The sequence below is a fragment of the Nannospalax galili genome, unplaced genomic scaffold, assembly GCF_000622305.1.
Source record: "Nannospalax galili isolate Female #2095 unplaced genomic scaffold, S.galili_v1.0 scaffold930, whole genome shotgun sequence".
Classification (NCBI taxonomy): Eukaryota; Metazoa; Chordata; class Mammalia; order Rodentia; family Spalacidae; genus Nannospalax; species Nannospalax galili.
The window spans coordinates 963,994-984,269 of NW_008329328.1; the positions used below are offsets into that span (position 1 = coordinate 963,994).

General features: G+C 42.6%; 1 protein-coding gene across 1 annotated transcript in view; it reads right to left on the reverse strand.

Moving 5' to 3' along the window:
- Lrrc1 (leucine rich repeat containing 1) overlaps window positions 1-20,276 on the reverse strand; it is a 145,903-nt gene that overhangs the window by 31,078 nt on the left and 94,549 nt on the right. The window contains exons 3-4 of the mRNA XM_008836528.3: window positions 15,611-15,689; window positions 10,386-10,475 (exon numbers count right to left, since the gene is read on the reverse strand). Of these exons, the coding sequence (XP_008834750.1) occupies window positions 10,386-10,475; window positions 15,611-15,689 (169 nt within the window). The remainder of the gene's footprint in view (window positions 1-10,385; window positions 10,476-15,610; window positions 15,690-20,276) is intronic.

Sequence of the window (20,276 nt, forward strand, 5' to 3'; positions counted from 1 at the left end):
TTAAAACAGGTGCATGGTATTTCACCATCTACATACACATTAATTTTTCTTCTTTTGGTCTTTTTTGAGACAGGGTCTCCCTGTAGCTTCAGCTGTCCTGGAACTCACTATGTAGACCAGGCTGGCCTTAAACTCACAGAGATCCGCCTGCCTCTGCCTCCCGAGTGTTGGGATTAAAGGCGTGTGCCACCATGCCTGGCGATACATTAATATTTTAAACCAATCTCCTATTAAAAGACATCTCATCTTTGAATTTAGATTTCTGGTAAGTTAAATGTCTGCCCAATACTGCTGGACTGACCTCACCATTCTCGGAGACACACTACGTCTGGCCACTCTGACCATCTCTGCTACCCAGGAATATGTGGTGGTTTGAATGAGAATGTCCCTCAGAGGTTCCAAGAACTTGAACACTTTGTTCCCAGTTGGTGGTGGTGTTTTGTGATGTTGAGGAGGGGTAGCCTTGCTGGAGGACGCACATCACTGGGGTGGGCTTGAGAGTTCACAGCCTTGCCCATTCCCAGTTTCCCTTTCTCCACATCCTATGCTTGCTTAAAGATGTGAGCACTCGGTTTTCTGCTCTGGCCTCCTCATTGTACAGGGAGAAGGTGGGTCTGGGAACCTCCAGGCTTGGAACCTATTTCACCTCTTTAAGTCATTATAGAAGGTGCAACAAAAAAGGAAGACTTTCAAACATTAAAAGAAGAAATAGCACAGTCAGTTTAGAAAGAGAGGACACGGGAACATTTTAAAGTACACTTGCATGAAAGGCTTTGGACTTTTCTGCTTGGTTTATGCAAGGTTCTACAACACAGTAAAAGCTCTATAATATATGCTCTACAGTAAACAACTATTATCAAAGTGTCTGAAACTGTGGTCGCCAAATTTAACTAGGAAAATGTTTGAGGCAGAGTTCATAGAGCTGCACTGGCACAAACAAGGATCAACAGAGACCACCCACCCGAGAGAGCCCTGGTTCTTATTCTCATTCCCCACAATTCCCCGGGAAAGACTTCGGAACCCCCCAGGGTCCAGGAAAGCGGACTTGGAGACTCCATGCTGCAGAGCTTAGCTGACTCTCTAAGACTGTTACAAATGGTAGTCTCCACACACTTACAGTATACCTTTATAAGCCTTACATTAATTTTAAAATACATATTATACAGCAATATATTGCATATATTGCCAATATACATAAAATGTCATAGGACATTAAAAACAAAGTATTTAAAAATACTGTATTAAAAATAAAACATTCCACAATATGTGCTGCTACAATAAAAAAAACCTTTTAGCTCTTGGCAGTACAGCAATGAGACTGAAAATGCTCTATTACTTTCTGTGTATGCAGCACACACAATATTTTATTATTTTCAAATTTTTGTTTTAGATTTGCTGACAAAACAATTAGCTTTAAAAGTTGTCTTGGTTTCTTGGCTATGAAGATGAAAAGGATACTTTGAAAAACTACATTAATCAAAGAGGCACTGCAAAGCCAGGTGCACTTATTAAATCAGCCTACGATTCTCTTTTTTTAATTATTTTTATTTGATGTGTATGAGTGTATTGCCTGCATGAATGTCAGTGCAATTCTTTAAATTTTTCTTCTAATTATGGAAAGGTCTTTGCTAACATTCAACCGATAAACTGCCATATTCAGGATTTATTCATGAGAGCTAGTAAAAAGGGATGCAATTTTACATTTTTAACAAAAGGATTTAGAAAAAAAAATCCTCTGAGTTAGTTTCCAGTCACTGCCAGCATTCCCCATCCGCTGACAGGCTGATTGACATGTGGCTCTGCTGAGAACTGTCTGCTATCACAGAAAGAGGTCAGCAAATTCAGGACACTTTTAGTAAACAAAACACGTGGGGTGATAGGGATGGGGGGATGAGGGGCCAAGTGAAGGTCTAACCAAGATTAAGTAGACAGCAAGAAGCTACTTGGAAACCTATGATCCTGCAATCCAAATAATAACATATAATAAGAGGGGACAGTAGAACACATGTGATACAAAAAACACGGATCTACAGGTTTAAGCAGGGATGGAAACAGGGGATGGAGACAGAAAGGAGGTGAGCTGACCAAAACCATGGATATATAGAGAAGCCTTGTGAAACCCCACTAGTCTGCACGCTTAGGAAATTTTCAATTTTTTAAATGGAGTTTGAACAGAAATATCCCACGTCAGTGACCAATGTTACTCCCAGAAGACACTGACTTATTAGATGAAAATCTCAGTGCCAAGCCTGGGATATCTCCCCATGAATTACTAGTCAGACAGGCCCCAGAGACACCCAAAACAACACAGGCTATGGTCACTGCTCTTCTTTGCTATCATGACAGATGGTAGAAAAACACTGCTGAAAATACCACACACTTTGGTTGCAGGACACAAAGAAATGTGTCTTTAATTGAACAGAAACCCTTCTCCCTGCTGGCTAGCTTTCACAGTGATGGAAGGCGCTATAAGGCTGCTGGGGGACAAAGGACATCAGTGGTCTTATCCAGTGCTGGACCCTGTATGCTACAATGCCAATGGGCCAGGTAAGATGTGCCCACTGGCGCAGTAATGGACAGACTACTTATGGGAGTAACTAACCACTCTGTTGTTTGGATGTGAAGCCCACTCTACAGGAAGGAATTCATGTCAAGTACCATAAACATGGTAAAAACTCATGGCTGGAAGTTATGGGCCCTAAGGGAGAACCTATTGATGTTCTTTTTCTGAATGGTCATGTTCTCAAACTGCTCTCTAAATATGCTGACCCAACCTTGGCCAGGGAAGCTTCTTCTTGTGTGGGTAGTGGTTAATGCACAGACTTATTATTCAAAGCACTGAAAATAAGCAACCACGCGTGCTCGGTTGTAGAAGGTACGTCTATATTAACCCCCCATCTCCGCAAGGCTCACAGGTTATCACAGAAGAGGGGCAGACAGAATGTAAGAGCCAGAGGATGGCAAGGTGAGCTAAAACGCTGTTTTCAACATGACATGGCTGTTGCACACATGAACTCAAAGCAACAACTCTGTACCTACACGAGTACCTATACGAGATCTGTGTAAGAGCAGGTCAGTAAAAAATTCCAGCATGAACTGGGGAGGGTTTTCTGAGGTCCCGCACCTGGCTGAGGAGCTACTGGCAGTTGATGACTGCTAGGGGAGGAAGGGTCACTTTTCTCTGGAGTGAGGCCACTAGGTTCTCCATGCACCAGTGGATGCACAAAAGGGCAACATTAAGTTTATCATTTTTATTTTATGTGTATGAGTGTTGTGCCAGCAGGTAGGTAAGTGCACCCCCGTTGTGCAATGCCCACGGAGGACAGAGGAGGCTGTTGGAGTCCCTGGAACTGGAATTACAAGACAGTTGTTAGCTGCCATGTGGGCGCTAGGATTCTAATCCAGGTCTTCTGCAAGAACAATGTTCTTAACCACTGAGCCATCTCTCCAGCCCCCATTCTCAAATGTGCAATTTTGCTAGCCTCCACTTCCATCAGCAGGGAAAGTTAACACAAAGGGTGGTTCGCAAAAATGGGACAGGACAGAACCAAGATAAGCTTTCGAGAAACACTTGTGTTGTGTCTGCTGTGAATGCACGCGACTGTAGCTAAGCTAAGGGCAGGGTGTCCTTAGGGCGATCCTGACATGGCCACCCTTCACCGTGTGGTATGGAATGGCAAGCTTTCTTGCTCTGGGTGTTAAGACATACTACTGAGGCTTAGCTATCTGCCCAGAAAGAGCTTGCCTGTATAAGGCAGAGAATGATGCATGGGCCACTCTCCCCACAAGCCTCTGAGCTGGCAGGAAAAAAAATGGAGGTTGGGGATGAGATGTTGATAGTGACCTATCATTTTTTTACAGCTAGGGAAGGTCATAAATGAGAGTAGAAATCAGACCTGTGTTAACTAACTCCTCTTGGGGCCCCAAAACTTGGAATGCACAGGTAGAATCAGACAACAAGGAATGAGTAAATAGCACCCCACAGACCCACCATTAAGCAGAGGAAAGGAAAGTTCACAGGAAAGTACGCAGACAGGAATCTTAAGTATTGCCCCAAATAAGAAACTTAAATAATCAGGGAATACTTTGCTTTTGGAAAGCTTGAGTTGGGAAAGACTTTAAAACAAGCAATGAAAGACCCTCCATGGGACAGCCATGGGGCATGGAGAGCCGGGATCAGTTTGAGCATATGAAGGCAGAGAACCTGAATAATATAACCACCCATCCTTCCTGAACATAAAGACTACATAATCTGAGTCTCTGATGGGTGGGCTCATATGGGCCATTAGGAACACGTGGCTATCACCACCCACAGTTCCATGAGTACCAGAGACTAAAAGCAGAAAAAGGGCAGGCATTATGGAGGAACTCAGGCAGCATTTGATGCCCAGTTCCCTGGTCAGACAGAACTGTGTTCACAGTGGGGACCATGGGAATGGTAAGAAGCTCTAGTGGCTGTGCTGAGACCCTGGTGGGAGGTGATCCTTATGAGGTAGGGAAGGTTTTGGCATATTGGAATGTTTTAGACTGGCAAGTACATCAGTTTTATAAAGTTCTAAAGAAATCAAGAGATGAGACAAAAAGAAAAATAGGACAAAGGGGGCCTGAGTCATTCAAAATCAAAAGTGACAAAATCTGTGTTGAGTTGGAATTCCTAGAGAAAAAATTGGTAGAAAGACAAATTCAGTATCTGTGAGTTCCTAGAAGCCTTAAAAGGCTGACAGTAATTCACAGAGGATGTAAACGAAAAGAACTGTGCAGGTGACTAAGCTTGTGTTAGGAGTGGGTCGTTCGTTATTCCCCTAGAGTAATTGATGTACATTTCTTCCCTGTAAGAAATACATTGGGGGTGGAAACTGTTTGCCCCCAGCCTGGGGCCCTCAAAGCAGACACTGTGAGGAGTGACTGCCCTAGATACGGCTCTAGCCCAGAGCCTGTCAGATCCCAAGGAGTCCGCTCAAATGGCAGGCACAGCAGCTGCAGCTTGGTCCTGCTCCCCTTTGACTCTAGGGCAGGTCAAATAGTTTGAGTTGGCAGCACTGAGACTGTGGGAGGTGGGGAAACCGTGGTAGCATCACACAATGAGGCAGGGTGGCTGGAGGAGTGCGGACTGTACAGGGCCTAAAGAAGCTGCCCAGGACGCTGGAGTAGAATTGTCACTTGCAGTCCTACTTGGCTGTGGATCCTGCATGCCACACTATCAACACGCCAGGCAAGGCTGGGTACAGAGCTCAATGTTACACCACTTGCTTGCCAGGCAAGATGGTCCCACCAGTGCAGCAGTAGCATGACTATTACGGGTGCAACCAACTAGTTTCCAATTGCACCCGAGGCCTGCTCCACAGAATGGAATTCATATCTGGTACTGTAAGCCTAGTCAAAAGCTCACGGCTAAGGTCACAGGCCCTAGTGGAGAAGCTACTGCTGCTGTTTTGCTAAATGGACATGATGTGTCAAACTTCTGTCTGAATATTTACATTTATGTCTACAGATGACTCCCGGTGCTAGCCTCAGTCAGAAGCTTCTTTCTGCAGTAGATGGTGGTAACTGCAGAGATGTACAACTTGTCCAAGTGTTGAGAGTGATTGTTGAGTGCTAACCCTCAAATGGGTCATTCGCATCTTCCCCTCCAAGGCCTGGGGAACATACCAGAAGAGGGGATAAAAGAATGAAAGTACCTATAGTGGAACCACACAGCTTAACACGTGAGCTGCGCTGCCTGGCAGTGCCTGAAACCTCACTGAGGGGTGTGCTGCTGTAGTCCTCTGCTTCTGGGACATCCGGCCTCCTCTCCACTGGCTGCCTCTAGGCAGAGCCAGTGTTCACATGGGGCACCATCTGAGCAGAGGCAGCCATACACAAGGCATAATTTCTCCTAACACACCATTCACTGTACACTCCCCACACATTCCAGACAGAACAAGTTCTGGCTCTACATGCTGAGGTATCCAGAGAAGCAGCAGCAACCAAACAGGGACATCACCACGGAATATTTTAGATTTGAGAACGATACAGGAAGATCCAGCATCTGGTAGGCACCACGTGGGCCTCCAGCTCCGGCAGTTCCACATCCGGTAGCTCTACATTCCTCTCAAGGGGTTCTTCAAAGCTAAGTTCTCAGTGTTCTGTGATACAAGGCAGCAGCAAGGGAAAAAACCATGGAAGAAACACGAGGTGGTGGCCTGAGAGGCTGAGCAGTGTCTAACAAGTAAACTTGCATCCAACAGTAAATAACTGGGGGCACTTAAGAACAAAATTCAAATACTTTTTCAATTTGTATATGCTAATTTGTTAAACAGCTACTAGCTTATTAGGGCATACATATTAAACCTTGTTTGGACCTGACTGCCTGATAATTAGTACTATTAGGTATTTCTAAGAGCATTGAGGGAATGCTACTGAGCCCCTAAACCTTCAAAACCAACCGCCTTATGGTAGAATCGTGGAGAAACAGGACAGGGATGGGAAAGGCATGTTCCAGTTCCAATTCTGCTGCCAATTCCCCAAACTCTCAAATTAACCAACCCTGGGCAAATAAAACACATGATAGGAAATACGCTTGCACACGCCCCCAGCTTCAAGACACTGCAAGTCTGTTTGCCCTAGGTCTTGGCCCTTCCCTACCAGTCTGGGAGCGACTGTCTACTGTGAGGTCTGAATCCAGCGAAATCCAGAACTCTTCTTACTAGAGCTAAGTACATGTATGGTACCAAGAAGAGAAACAGAGGCCTGTCTTAACTAATGTTCCAGAGTCAATCTAACATGGCCCACGGGCAAGGCAAACTTATGAAAAAAATCCTACTACAGATTCTACAAGGAGCACAGTAAATACCAGTCACTCAAAGGGTCATTTCATGCTCTTTCCTACTTTTCTAGACTATCATGTAGGTGTGTTTTCTTTGCAAAACCACATTGTCTCTGAGAAGTTGTACTGCTTACTAAATATTTGGTTCATTAAATATGTTAAATTATTTCAAGAAACCATTTGAGAATACTTTTTAGAAATTGAACCCTCTCCCCTGAGAACAGCTCCTAAGTGACCAATAAAGACGTGCTGCACCTATCGACCTTTCTCAATAGTGCGCCTCTCTAACATACTTAGGAACTCCCTCAGGGCCCAGCCTTCCCCAGAAGACTGTGTTCCTTTATTGTTTCCACTGTCTCTTTGATCAAGCAGAAATCTTAAATCTCACACACATACAAAATGCTAGTGTTTCTTGTCATAGTGACAAAATTATTAAACACTAAGAATGGGAAACTTTTTCATTTGGTTGCACTAACTGACCTCATGAGAATCGGCTGATTACTTTTTTTTAAAAAGATTATTTATTTTTATGTGTATGTGTGTATTGCCTGCATGTAGGTAAGTGTACCCATGTCATGCAATGCCTGCAGAAGTCAGAAAAGACTGTCGGATCCCCTGAGACTGGAGTTATGGCCAGTTGTTAGCTGCCATGTGGGTGCTGGGATTCGAACCTGGGTCTTCTGCAAGAACAGTCAGTGTTCTTAACTGTTGAGCCATCTCTCCAGCCCTAAGAGAATCAGTTAATTTCTTAATTTCAAGTTGAAATTGACATTTCATTTTGGAAGCAATAGGTATACACATTGCTGTAATGGCAATACAAGCCAATTAAATCTATGAACAAAACAAAACATACTGTTCTTATTATTGATAGAGTATAGACATGTAAGAAATCTTGAACACAGAGACAGGTACAGCTATCAGTGGAAGGTAGGATAAGGAATATTATAACATTCTAAGCTAAATATTAAACATATCTCACTAAAATACTACAGTTGAGGTTGAGCAGCACTTTGGTTTAATAAAAACATTTTTAATAGCATTAAGCCTTTATTAAACAGCAGGAAGCAGGGCAGGGAATTCAGGGATCATGGGCTAGTCAGGATGAGCATGGAGGCAGGGGGCTGGGAATGACCATGAGAAATGAACAAGGAGCTCAGGGTCCAGAGATCTTAGAGGACGGGCTGCGTCAGTGTCAGTGTTTAAACGACTGCCATCGTTAAGGATTTTAAAATTATAAACATGTGAAACTTGTTATAACAAAAGTAAAGTGTAAGTATAAGAACTCCACAGTGGGATATTACTGTTTCCGATGGCAACTGATACCATAAACGCAGTGTGTACTGGGGTTCCCCTTCTCCCTTCTTCCTTTGGGAGTCTGACCAGTCTTAAGCAGCAAACCTATTAGCATAAAGTCAAACCACCAGTGGTGCCCCAGAATTCCACTGACTTGCTGGCTGAATGTGTGGCCACAGGCAGAAAGGAAGGGGACAAGCGTGTGCTGAGCTCTCCTGGGGCTCTTTGGAGAAAGAAACCTTGTAGGACAGACAGGTCAGATGTCTGGACTGAACTGCTCACCACGGTGCTCAAAGAGAACTTTTATTTCGTCTTGGAACTTAGGCAGAACACAAAAACAGTAGGGTACAATTTATGATGCTAAGAACACTGTTCTACACATTAGGCCAGTCACGTGGGTTTCTCATTTTTAATTCAGAGCCACTGGATCATCACCAGACTTAACCTACTGTACAACCCGGAGAAACAGAAACAATCTGCTGAGATAATCCGATTAGTGTGTGCAACGGACAACGGGATACTTCTTCACCATCATACATTGTTTTCATTTCTGTATGTATATGGGCGGGTTCACCTATATGCAGATGTGCAATCATGTATGTGCACACATGTGGAGGCCAGAGGACAACCTCGATGGCATCATCAGGAATACTGTTGACCTTTCAGACAGGGTCTCTTGTTGTCTGGAACTTACTGATTAGGCTATGCTGGCTGGCAGTGCGCCCAGGCATCCTGTGTCCACCTCCCCAAACCTAGGAACACAGGTATGTGCCGCCAAGCTTGACAGTTTTACGTGGGCTCTGGTGACCAAACTCAGGTCCTTGTGCTTGTAAGGCCAGTGCTTTACCAACAGAGCCATCTTCCTGATTCCAGCCCCCAGCCCATGACAATTTTCTTCAAAGGATTTTATTTCCTGCTGTGGCTCTGTAAAGTAGCAATGTGAAAATGTGCCATGCCACCCCCCATGTCCCACTGTAGCCTTCTTAGGGTTACAGTTTATACACAGTGGCAGGCACAGCTGTTAGGCAGAAGCACTCAAGAGTGTTCAGAGGAGTCCTGCGCTGGCTTCCCTTCCCAGCATGGTTTAAAATTACTAAGTGGTATTTCCAGCAAAATGTAACAAACATTAGCAAGTAAGCTAGAAATTCTACTTAACTGCTACTCTGGAATCCACAAGTTCAAAAAGAGCTTTCAAGAGGCTGGAGAGATGCCTCAGCAGTTTAAAGCACTTGCTGTTCCTGCAGAGGACCCGAGTTCAGTTCCCAACACCCATGCCGGGCAGTTTACAGCTGCCTGTAACTCTAGCTCTAAGGGATCTGACATCCTCTTTTGGCCTCCATGGGTACCCACAAGCACGTGGCACATATACACACATACATAAAAATAAACAAACCTTTGTTTAAAAAAGAGCTTTCAAACAAATTTCTTACAAATCACATGTAGCAGCACATCCATAATAATTAAAACTTAGGGACAATTGGGGACTAGAGAGATGGCTCAGTGGGTAAGAATGCCTGCTAAGCAAGAATGAAGACCCGAGTTCAGATCCTAGCACTCACAGAGAGAGCTAGGTATGGCTAGCAGACCTGTAACCCCAATGCTATGAGGGGGAAACCGAATCACTGGGGTTTGCTAAGGCCTAGGTCCAGGTTTAGTGAGAGACCCTGCCTCAGAGGGGTAAGGCAGAGAGTGAGAGTACGGCAGGAGCCCCCCCCAGGTAAAGACCATGCCGAAGACCATGCAGCTTGGTCTGTGCCTGAATGCACATACATACACAGCTCTGCCAGTCAAGACAGGGGGCAGGGGACACCCAATCAAAAAAGATGTTGCTTTATAAGGGAGACAAAGGGAACTGAACTATGAGGCAGAACTAACAGGGGGAATGAAAGCCTGGGCTTTGGTTTGTTTGGGAGTCTGTCTGGTGGGTAGGAATCCACCGAGCCCGATTCTAGTACAATAAACTACTCCCTGGAAAGAAACTCCTTGGTATCTCACGCAACATTGGAGCAGGACACCTGATGGCCAGCCTCCTGCAGCCTCCACATGCACGCAGACATTAGTGCAAATGTAGCCTGCACCCTCCCCACACACACTAAACAAACCAACAAACAGCAACACAGGGCAATCAGGCACACAGAAAGAAGGTGGCTATGAGCCTTCTCAAAGCTGACACTAAAGAAGGGGCGAACAGTGCTGTGTAGAAAGGAAACGCTGTAAAGGAAGGAGGGCGGAATGGGTAACAAACATCCTTTTATCCTGACAACCACAAACTTCTGCAAAAACTTACTTTCCAATATTTTCAGGCAGAGACTGCAGTGAGATGTCATTTACGGAAAGACATGTTAAATTCTGTAGTTCAGGAAAGCTCTCTGGCAACCTACAACAACAACAACAAAATGTTGATTTAAAAAGTAAATCAGCGTGTACCACCATAAACACAGACTTCTCCCAGAGGTCAATTGCAACAACTTCCTGAAATTACCTTAGATTACGGCATATCTGCCTTGTCCTCCTCTACATACACCTGTAAGGAGAAAAGGTTTTCTCTACCAAACCCAAGTACAGGGCAGGTAAACACCTGTCAACAGAGCAACATAAACATACGTATAAAAAGGATAGATGTGCAAGTCCTAAGAATAAAGAGGGATGCTGTGGGAGTCTGGGTGCTCTACCAAGGGAAGTGGTGTTGCTATGGAAGCTGAGGCTGCCGAGAACAAGGCTGGGCATGGTGGCGCACCCCTTTGATCCCAGCACTTGGGAAGCAGAAACAGGGGCATCTCTGTGAGTTTGAGACTAGCCTGGTCTGCATAGCAAGTTCCAGGCCAGCAAGGGCTACACAGTGAAATCCTGTCTTTAAAACAACAACAACAAAAAAAAAGAGAACTGGGCTGGGCATGGTGGCGCACACCTTTAAGCCCAGCAGAGGCAGGTGGATCTCTGTGAGTTCCAGGCCAGCTGGGACTACCTGGAGACCCTGTAAAAATAAAACAAAACAAAAACAAAAAATTGAAAACTCAAAGCTGATTAGATTTCTGGAGCCCACAGGATTTTAATCCACATGACTGCTGACTATATTAGTCATTAGTTTCCCATGTAGCTTGTAAGGCCTGAGAGCAAAGGGTTCCTTTGAATTGATCAGCTGACAGCCAACTGCAACTTTCTTAACTTCTTTAAGATAATTTTATGTTTCACTACATAATCTACACAAAAGCACTTCCATGTGTCTCATAAACTCTACAAAACAGTAAGGCTTGATATAAAGAGGATTTAAAATTCACAAATTTTCCTTTCAGTATTTCTATGGTTACCAGTATTTGGGGGGGGGCGCATTACTAAAGATGAAAAGATCTTATGACATCTAAAATTAGATACAGGATATGCATTCACAAACCTGCTAACACAGACAACAGAACTACAAACCCTTCACTTTCAGCACGGGATGGAGGCTTTAGAAGTCTCTAGATTAGAATCTTTAATTTTCCTTCTCAGGTTCTTTTTTATGTAAAAAATCCTACACTTGTGTTTGACATTTAATATAGGCTAATTCCAGAATTCAAAGCAAATCCAGGCACCCAAGAATTGGGTCTTTTTAAAAATTATATTTATTATTTTTATTTTATGTGTATGCACGTATTGCTTGCATGTAGGTAAGTGCACCCATGTCATGCAATGCCTGCGGAGGTCAGAAGGGGCTGTCGGATCCCCTGGGACTGGAGTTACAGACAGTTGTTAGCTGCCATGTGGGTGCTGGGAATTGAACCCGGGTCTTCTTCAAGAACAACCAGTGTTCTTAACCGCTGAGCATCTCTCCAGCCCAGAACTGGGTATTAACAGAAATGTTTACAGTATGCTCTTGGGAATAGCTAGCTGGCGATTACTGCTTATAATTCAAAAGATGGAACGTACCTGGTCTGCCTGAGTTTTTTTCCAGAAAGTATATGTCATTTTGTAATTTTAAAACTAAAGTGTTCTTGAAAGTAAGTGAAATGTTTTAAATGACTGGTTCGCTTTTCTGTCAGCTGTTAACAGAGAGCCAAGCTAGTACATAGTAATGAGGAAGGAGAGACTTATGGGAAGGAGGCATAATTCCTGGCATTCTCCTCCTAGCTGCATGGTCTGTTAATCTAGCTTCAGTTTCCTTACTCAGAGTACGTGGGCCAAGCCAAGTCATTACTAAGGATCCTCTGCTCACAGATACCATCTTAATTCTTCAAACTGTGCATCTGCCAAACCAAAATGGCTTTACTTTAAGAAACCTGCCCCCGATATGAGGGCACGATAAAAAGAAGGATTAACCAAAATTTTAGAGCTAATTTTGAAAGACATGCATCTTAGCTCTCAAAATTCTTACTGAATATGTCAATGCTGTTGTAATAAAATGCTTCTTCTAAGTATGTGGTTATTAGGTTCAAAGTGAACCTAAAAATTTTATAGCCACTTTTGAATGAGAAGTATCTTTGCTCTGGAAACTGTTATTGAGTATGTTAAAGCTGTAATGAAATGCTTTTTCTAAAAAAATTTTTTTTAAATATGTTTTCTAGTTGAGAGCCTTCAGATAACTGTGAAGTCAAATGTCAGCAGACATTAGAAAAGGAGTACCAGAAAATCATAAAAGGGTATTAAGCTACAGAGTGGTTACAAGGCCCAGCAGCACCACAGAGCATCTCTCAGCTGCCCCGGCCATGTAGGCTGCCTTAGAAGCTGGGCTCATATCTCTGCTTAAGGAGCCCAGTGATTCAGCTTGGTTGTCCAGTCTGGATACTCTGTTTTCCATGCCATTCACTCTACTTGTGAGGTTTTCTCCTGCTGTTCCAGATTAGCTTAGAGTTTTTTAATTCCGTCTTCATTTCAGCTTGGGTTTTCTCCAGTATCTCTTTTGTGAATTTACTTTTCAAGTCCTTAATTGTTTTTGTTTATATTTCTATTTTCATGAGTTTTCATCACAAGTTTATGCCTATCCTCTTTGAGTACTTTGAGTTGTCTGTTTTCTTTAAGTTCTCTGATTGTTCTTTTTTTTACATTGTTTTTAGAAGAAGTATTTCATTACAGCTTTAATATACTCAGTAACAGTTCCCAGAGCAAAGACATCTCTTTCAAAAGTGGTTATAAAATTTTTAGGTTCGCTGTTGAATTAATACAGTTATACAATATTGAACTCAGTATAAACCCTGTAAGACATAAAAGTGAATGAGTTTTTAACCTTTAAAAAAGTTCTCCATTTCATTTTAAAATATACTGTTTCTTACAGAAAGATCCATTGTTTTTGCTACTAACACTGAGATGCTGGTGCATGCATCTTGCATCTGTAAGTATCTAATTATGGGAGATTTTGTGTTTCCAATTGTAATTAGAAACCTATAATGTGTGTGAAAGAGCTGAGGGCTCTATTTACAGTCTCCACATTCACAGTGCTCTTGGTAGAATCATCATTCCCACTTAAAGAATTAAAAAATTAAAAAAATAAAACTGAGGCTCAAAACACACCAAAAAATGCTCAAAAAACAGCATGAACCTACATCCATTCAATACGAAAGCCCTACACATCAGCATGGCTCATAGATGGCCTCAGGGCCATCAGCAACAGTCCCCTAGGACCCTTGCTAAAACTACAAATTCTTAGTACTAACAAGCACCACCAATGGAATGGTTAATGGACCAGATCCATGGGCCTAGCTAAGCCTTCAGAATCCATTTATTTTTTTTAACTTAAATTAGATTATATATTTTTTTCTTTTAAGAAGAAGAAGAATTTCATTACAGCCTTAACATACTCAGTAATAGTTTCCAGAGCAAAGATACATCTCTTTCAAAAGTGGTTACAAAATTTTTAGGTTCACTGTTCAATACAGTTATACAATATTGAACTCAGTATAAGCCCTGTAAGACATAAACTTGAATGAGTTCTTAACCTTTAAAAAAGATCTACATTTCATTTTAAAATATACCATTTCTTACAGAAAGACTCTTTATTTTTGCTAATAACACTGAGATGTTGGCGTATGCATCTCTAATCTGTCTGTATCTGTTTATTACAAGTCATAATTGATTGCACTCAGATCCTTGGCACCTGTGTATGTCTATAAAGTCATCGGGTAGATTTCAATGGTAATGTTTATCACCTCTACTAATTAACATGATGCAAATTTTTATACTTCTTCCTCAAATATAATACATTTAAAAAAATTTGTTTATTTGTGTGTGTGTGTATATCACAGAACATCCCAAACCATCTTATCCAACTATACACCCATTTCCCAGATGGCACCCTCCCATAGCCTCCCTGCCCCGCCCCCAGCCCTTATACTCCGTTATTCCTGCTACTGTCTGCTGTGTGGATGGCATCCCCAGCTGTTCCTCTCTACTTGTCCAACTGGTGAATCTAGTCGGCCTATCTAGAGGTCTTTGTTTTAGATGAGGTCAGCTGTTCCTCTTCTAGCAGCAATCGGTTGTCACTATTCCTTTAGATAAGACTGGGGTCTGCTGTTCATTTTCCCAGTTCTATGCTGGGTTACTATCTGGGAGTCCCTTGGGCCACCCTGGCCAACAACTCAAAAGAAGGTATCACCTGTCTGGCATTGTTGCTTGTTATGTAGCCTTTAGCTATACATATGGACTCTTAAAAATTTATATTGACCCCTTTAATCTTTGGTTATACTTTCCTTTTGGGTGTTTAAGGCCATACAGTTGGCCCAGATAAACCAATTTATTTTTATTCTTAAGGGTCGTTTGAGGATCTGTTCCTCAGGGGGTCACACGGGCTTGGGAGGAGCTCCTGGCTCCTTTCTTTTACCAGTTCCACCTATGTGAAGATAAGTCAAAGGTCCTCCTTGACCATGGTTGGCTTCACTTGGAAGCATGGAGGAAATGATTCCTCTGTGTTGACCCTCTTCTTTGTAGACTGGACACTGGTTCAAGTCCATCTGGTGGGGTCTCTTCAGCCTCCTTGATCAAGAGGACAGGTCAACCACCACAATTACAGGACATTTTGAGAGATGCTCATAGTCCCCTATGATTGTTCTTTTAAGCTCTGCATTACTTACAGACACACACATGCCACAGCGCACATACATGTGCCATGGCATTAAATGTGGAGGTCAAAGGACAATTTGTGGGAGTCAGTTCTCTCCTACCATGTGGGTTCCAGGGATTGAACTCTGGTCAGGATTGGTGGCAAGAACCTTTACCTGCTGAGCCATCTCACTAGCCCACTAGGGAGCTTGTTTTCTTAAAGCTACAGTTCTTTTTAGTGCTTCAGCGTGTTCTCCTTAACTCCTGCTTTGTACCCTCCTCAGCAACCCCTTGTCTTCCTTTTCATTGTTTTTGTCAATACTGGAGTGTGACTTCCATTGTCTGATTGTTTATAAGCAAACATTTGGAAAAGTCAACCACCATTGAAAGGGACAGTGACCCAGCTAGCTACCTCCATGATGGCTAACCTCATTGTATTCTTTGCTTGCTCTCAGAAATGATATTCTTCATAACATAAATAGAAATGTAAAGAAGAAAGATTACCTGGTCAGTGGATTTCCACTGAAGTCAGCTATTTGTAGTGCTTTACAGAAGGAGATGCTTTCTGGAATTTCAGGAATATCTACAGGAGCAAAGAAAATTACCACTGTTAATATTTTCACAAATTTTAAGATAGAACATAGTCCCATGTGTCCAGACACTATTACCCCCATTCAAATGTGGCACTGGGACTTATCACAACTACTGTTCTACATTTCTTAGTGTCTTCCTAGTAGAAAATATGTTGTTAACAAAAGCATATTAAAAGTGTATGGCAATACACTCATACACATAAAATAAAAATAACAAATAAAATATGTTTTCAAAGTGTGTGGGCCCAAAGAGCACAGATTCTGGATTTAATGTTTTAGATCACACAATTAAAAATGTGTTATAGTCGGTTGGCTGACGTATAGGTCAAAAAGTAGTCTACTGAGAATGGGCTGGCGATGTCTCATATTTTTTGGCTTCATGTTGAAGGGATTTAAGGTTCTAGGAACTGGAACACTGGAGTGGATCTGCTGTGTGAAGCCCAGTCCTCCACAATGGGAGGGTCCAGAAGACACACCTGTCACTGTAACTTTAAGAAGCAGAGCCAGAGGAACTAGGCATCTGCTGCTAGCTAGTGCATTCTAGTCCTGATAGGGAAGCCACACCCATGAAATCTCCCAGTATGGTAGTCTAACAAGATTCGCATGACGACAAGAGCAGTTGACACATCAAGGCAGATTGAGGGAATGCCATGGGGTCCCACATCAAGATAAAGAGCCATCAATGGATGCTGAGGGAGGGAGAATCAGTTTTCTCCAAGGACTAGCTCCCCAAAAGATTATCTAATCCCAAGTGGGCAGCCCTAAACACAGGTACATAAGAGCAACACTAAATGGATTCAGCGCATTACTATGTGTATTAATATGTATATGTATATATGTATCACAATAATAATCAAAGAAGAGGTCAAGAAATGGAGAGGGAATAGGAGTCACAGGAGAAACTGAAGGGGACCTGGGAAGGATGGATATAATGCAAAAACAATACGCATGTATGAAAGTCTCAAAAACAAAATAAAATTTAAAAAAAGAAACAGACTTTGAGAGGGGTACCAGCAGTCTTGAGAAGCTCTGCTGTTACTTTTCTCTGACCACAAGACCTTACGGTAGGAGTTATGGCCAATCAATTGGATGACTTAAATGCAATGGATCTAATTGGATCTGAGAGCAGTGGCCGAGTGGCAGCACTGAATCACCGAAGGTAAGGTGAGCGTACTTTGCAGGAAGCAATGTTCACGCAGTCTGACATGTGTAAACCATTAGCACTGGGTAATTAATCATGGTGTTCCCAGAAGTAAAAAACAGATAGAAAGCCTACTAAGTTCCTGCCTGAACTATATAAGAAATAAAAGAAAAGAAATCCAAGAATAAATAAAAGAAATGCTATCTTAGCAGCAGAGACTCATGGCCTCTTAACCAATTTCCAGACTTTAGCTAGGTTATAGATCAGAACCCCTTGGATGAAGAAGAGACTAGGTCTCCTTGGGGACGAACCTTGCTAGAATACTGTGAAGTTTTACTATCATCCTTCATCTTGTATTCTCACCCTTCCCCAAAGGGACCTACAGTCTTTTACACCGGGGAAGTAATCAGACTTCTCAGGGCCTGTTAGGCAATGGTTTGGAACTGATACCAATTGAAGGGCCCCAAAAGATTTTGGTTCTCCAGTTAAAGCAGGGGTTTATAGAGGTCAAGTGATAGATGGAGTTTTAGCCAAAGTTCAACTCATAGTGGGTCCAGTGATCCCCCAAATATTCTGTGGTTATTTCCCCAGTCCCAGAATGAGCAATTGGGATAGATACACATGGACACTGGCAGAACCTGCACATGGATTTCTTGACCTGTGGAGTGACAGCTATTTGGAAAGCCAAATGAAAGCCATTACAGCTGCCTCTACCAGGGAAAACAGTAAACCAAAACAATACCATATTCCCTGCAGGGACTGCAGAGCTTACTGTGATGAAGGATCTGAAAGTTGCAGGGAATGGAGGTTCCCATCACATCTACCTTTAACTGCATTTGGCCTATGCAGAAGCCATATGGATTAGGGAGAACGACAACTGACCTTTGCAAACTGAATCAAGTCCCGACCCCTTCTGCAACTGCTGTGTGCAATGTGGGTTCCCTGCTCGAGCAGATGAACACATCTCCGGGTACCTGGTATGCAGCGTCTGATCTCATAACTGCTTTTTTCTTGGTATCTGTTGATAAGAACCTCCAAAAGTGGTTTGTTTCAGCCACACCTTTCCTGTTCTACCTCAGGGCATTGTTATTTCTCCATCCCTATGTCACAACTTAGTTCACAAGGATCTGGATCACATGTCTCTTCCACATGGCATCACACTAGTCCACGGCATCAGAAGATGGAAAATAAATCCAACCAAAACTCAAGGGCCTTCTACCTCACTGAAATTTCTAGAAGTACAATGGTGTCCGCACACAGAGACATTCCTTCTAGGGTGAAGGGTAAGTTGTTGCACCTGGCTCTTCCTACCACCAGGAAATATGCACAATGTTGAGTGGTCCTACTTGGATTCTGGAGGCTGTACATTCCTCACCTGGGTGTGTTACTCTGGCCCATATACCAGGTTACTCTGCAAGCTGCTAGTTCTGAGTGGGTCCATGAACAAGAAAGAGAGCCCTTCAACAGATCCAGAAACCTCTGCCATTTGGGCAATATGATCCAGCAGCCCCAATACTTGAGATATCAGTGGCAGACAGGGAATGCTACCTATCAGGAGTCTTTGCAGATCCCACGGGTGGACCTATGCAGGCATCGCCCAGAAGTGGAAAGCTACAACACTGCAACCCTTTACTGAGACAACCCTGAAAGACAGTGGTGAAGGGAAATCTTCAGAATGGGCAGAACTGGGGGCTGTGCACATGGCTGTACATTCTGCTTGGAAGGAGAAGTGGAAGTAAATACTGGTTCATGAGCTGTAGCTACATAGCTGGACAGTGGGGAACTTGAAAGAACCACAACTGGAAAACTGGTGAGAAGGACATTTGAGGTCAAAGTGCCTGGCAGATCTCTCCAAGTGGCCAACTGACAAGGATATTTGTGTCACGAGTAAATTCGGACTAGAAGTTGACCTCAGCATAGGATAATTTCAATAATCAAGTTGATAGGATGATGCAATCTTGACTACTAGTCAACCTCTTTCCCTGGCTATCCATGTCATTGCCCAATGGACCCATGAACAAAGTGGCCATGATGGCAAAGATGAAGGATTTGCATGGGTTCAACAATAAACATTTGGATGCACCACAGTGGCTATGGCTACAGTTGCTGATGAGTGCCAAATATGTAAGCTGCGGCAATCAATACTGAGCCCCAATGAGGCACCGTTTTCTGGAGTGACCAGTCAAGGGACCTGGTGCCAGGCTGCTTATATTGAACCACATCCATTATGACAAGAATAGAGCTTTGTCCTTGCTGGAATAGGTAATTCTGGTTTGGGGCCTGCCTTCCTCCATGTAGTGCTTCTGCCAAAACTACCTTTCACAGACTTACAGAATACCTTAGTCACCTTCATGGTATTCCATACAGCACTGCTTCTGACCACGGAACTCACTTCACAGCCAAATAAGCGAGGCAGTGGGCTCAAGCATCCCGAACCAGCTGGCTTGACAGAATGGCGGAATATCCTTTTTTTTTTTCATATTTTAAAAAATTATTTATTTAATAACCACATAATGCAGAAGCATTTCATTACAACACCATTGACATATTCAATAACAATTTCCAGAGCTAAGAAGCATCTCTTTCAAAATTGGCTATAAATTTTTAGGTTTACAGTTGAATTAGGTAATTAAACCTCTATCAGATGTATCGCTGGTGAAGATTTTCTCCCATTCTGTGCGTTTTCTGTTTGTTTCCTTGGTTTTAAACTTGATATCCATTTTATTATTAAAATACACTGTTTCATATAGAAAAACTCATCTTTAATGCAACTAACACTTAGATGTTTGCACATGTGTCTCTACTCTCTATGCATCTGATTATTACTAGTCACAACCAGTTACATTCGGATCCTTGGCACCTGAGTAGGTACATAAAGTCATCAGGTAGATTTCACTGGTAATGTTTATCACCTCTACTAATTAACATGAAGTAAATTTTTTATGCTTCCTCCTCAAATATGTCATTTTTTTGTTGATTTTTTTTGTGTATATCATACAGAACATCCCAAACAATCTTATTCATCTATATACCCACTTCCCCCCTGCCCCTTACTGGAACCCATATACTCTGTTATCCCTGTTACTGTAGAATAAATTCAATTGTCACTTAAATATCTAAATATCTAAAGCTATTTTCCTTTGCATTCTTCCAGAATGACTTGTTCTTATTCTTTACCTTAATTTGAGGGACTTCAAGAAGATACTTGTTTTTTTTTTTTTCATACAGAAGAATTCATTCCAAGAATTCATTCATTGAGACGTTTTCACATGCATTTCTAATCTCTATATACATGACTATCACTGCTCACAGTCGCCCACCTTCTGAGCTCCTCGGCATCTGAGCATGATTACAAACTCATCAGATAGACAGCCTTCCTCTCCCACTAGAGGCTCCATACTCTGCCATCCCTGTCACTGTCCACTGTGTTGTCAGC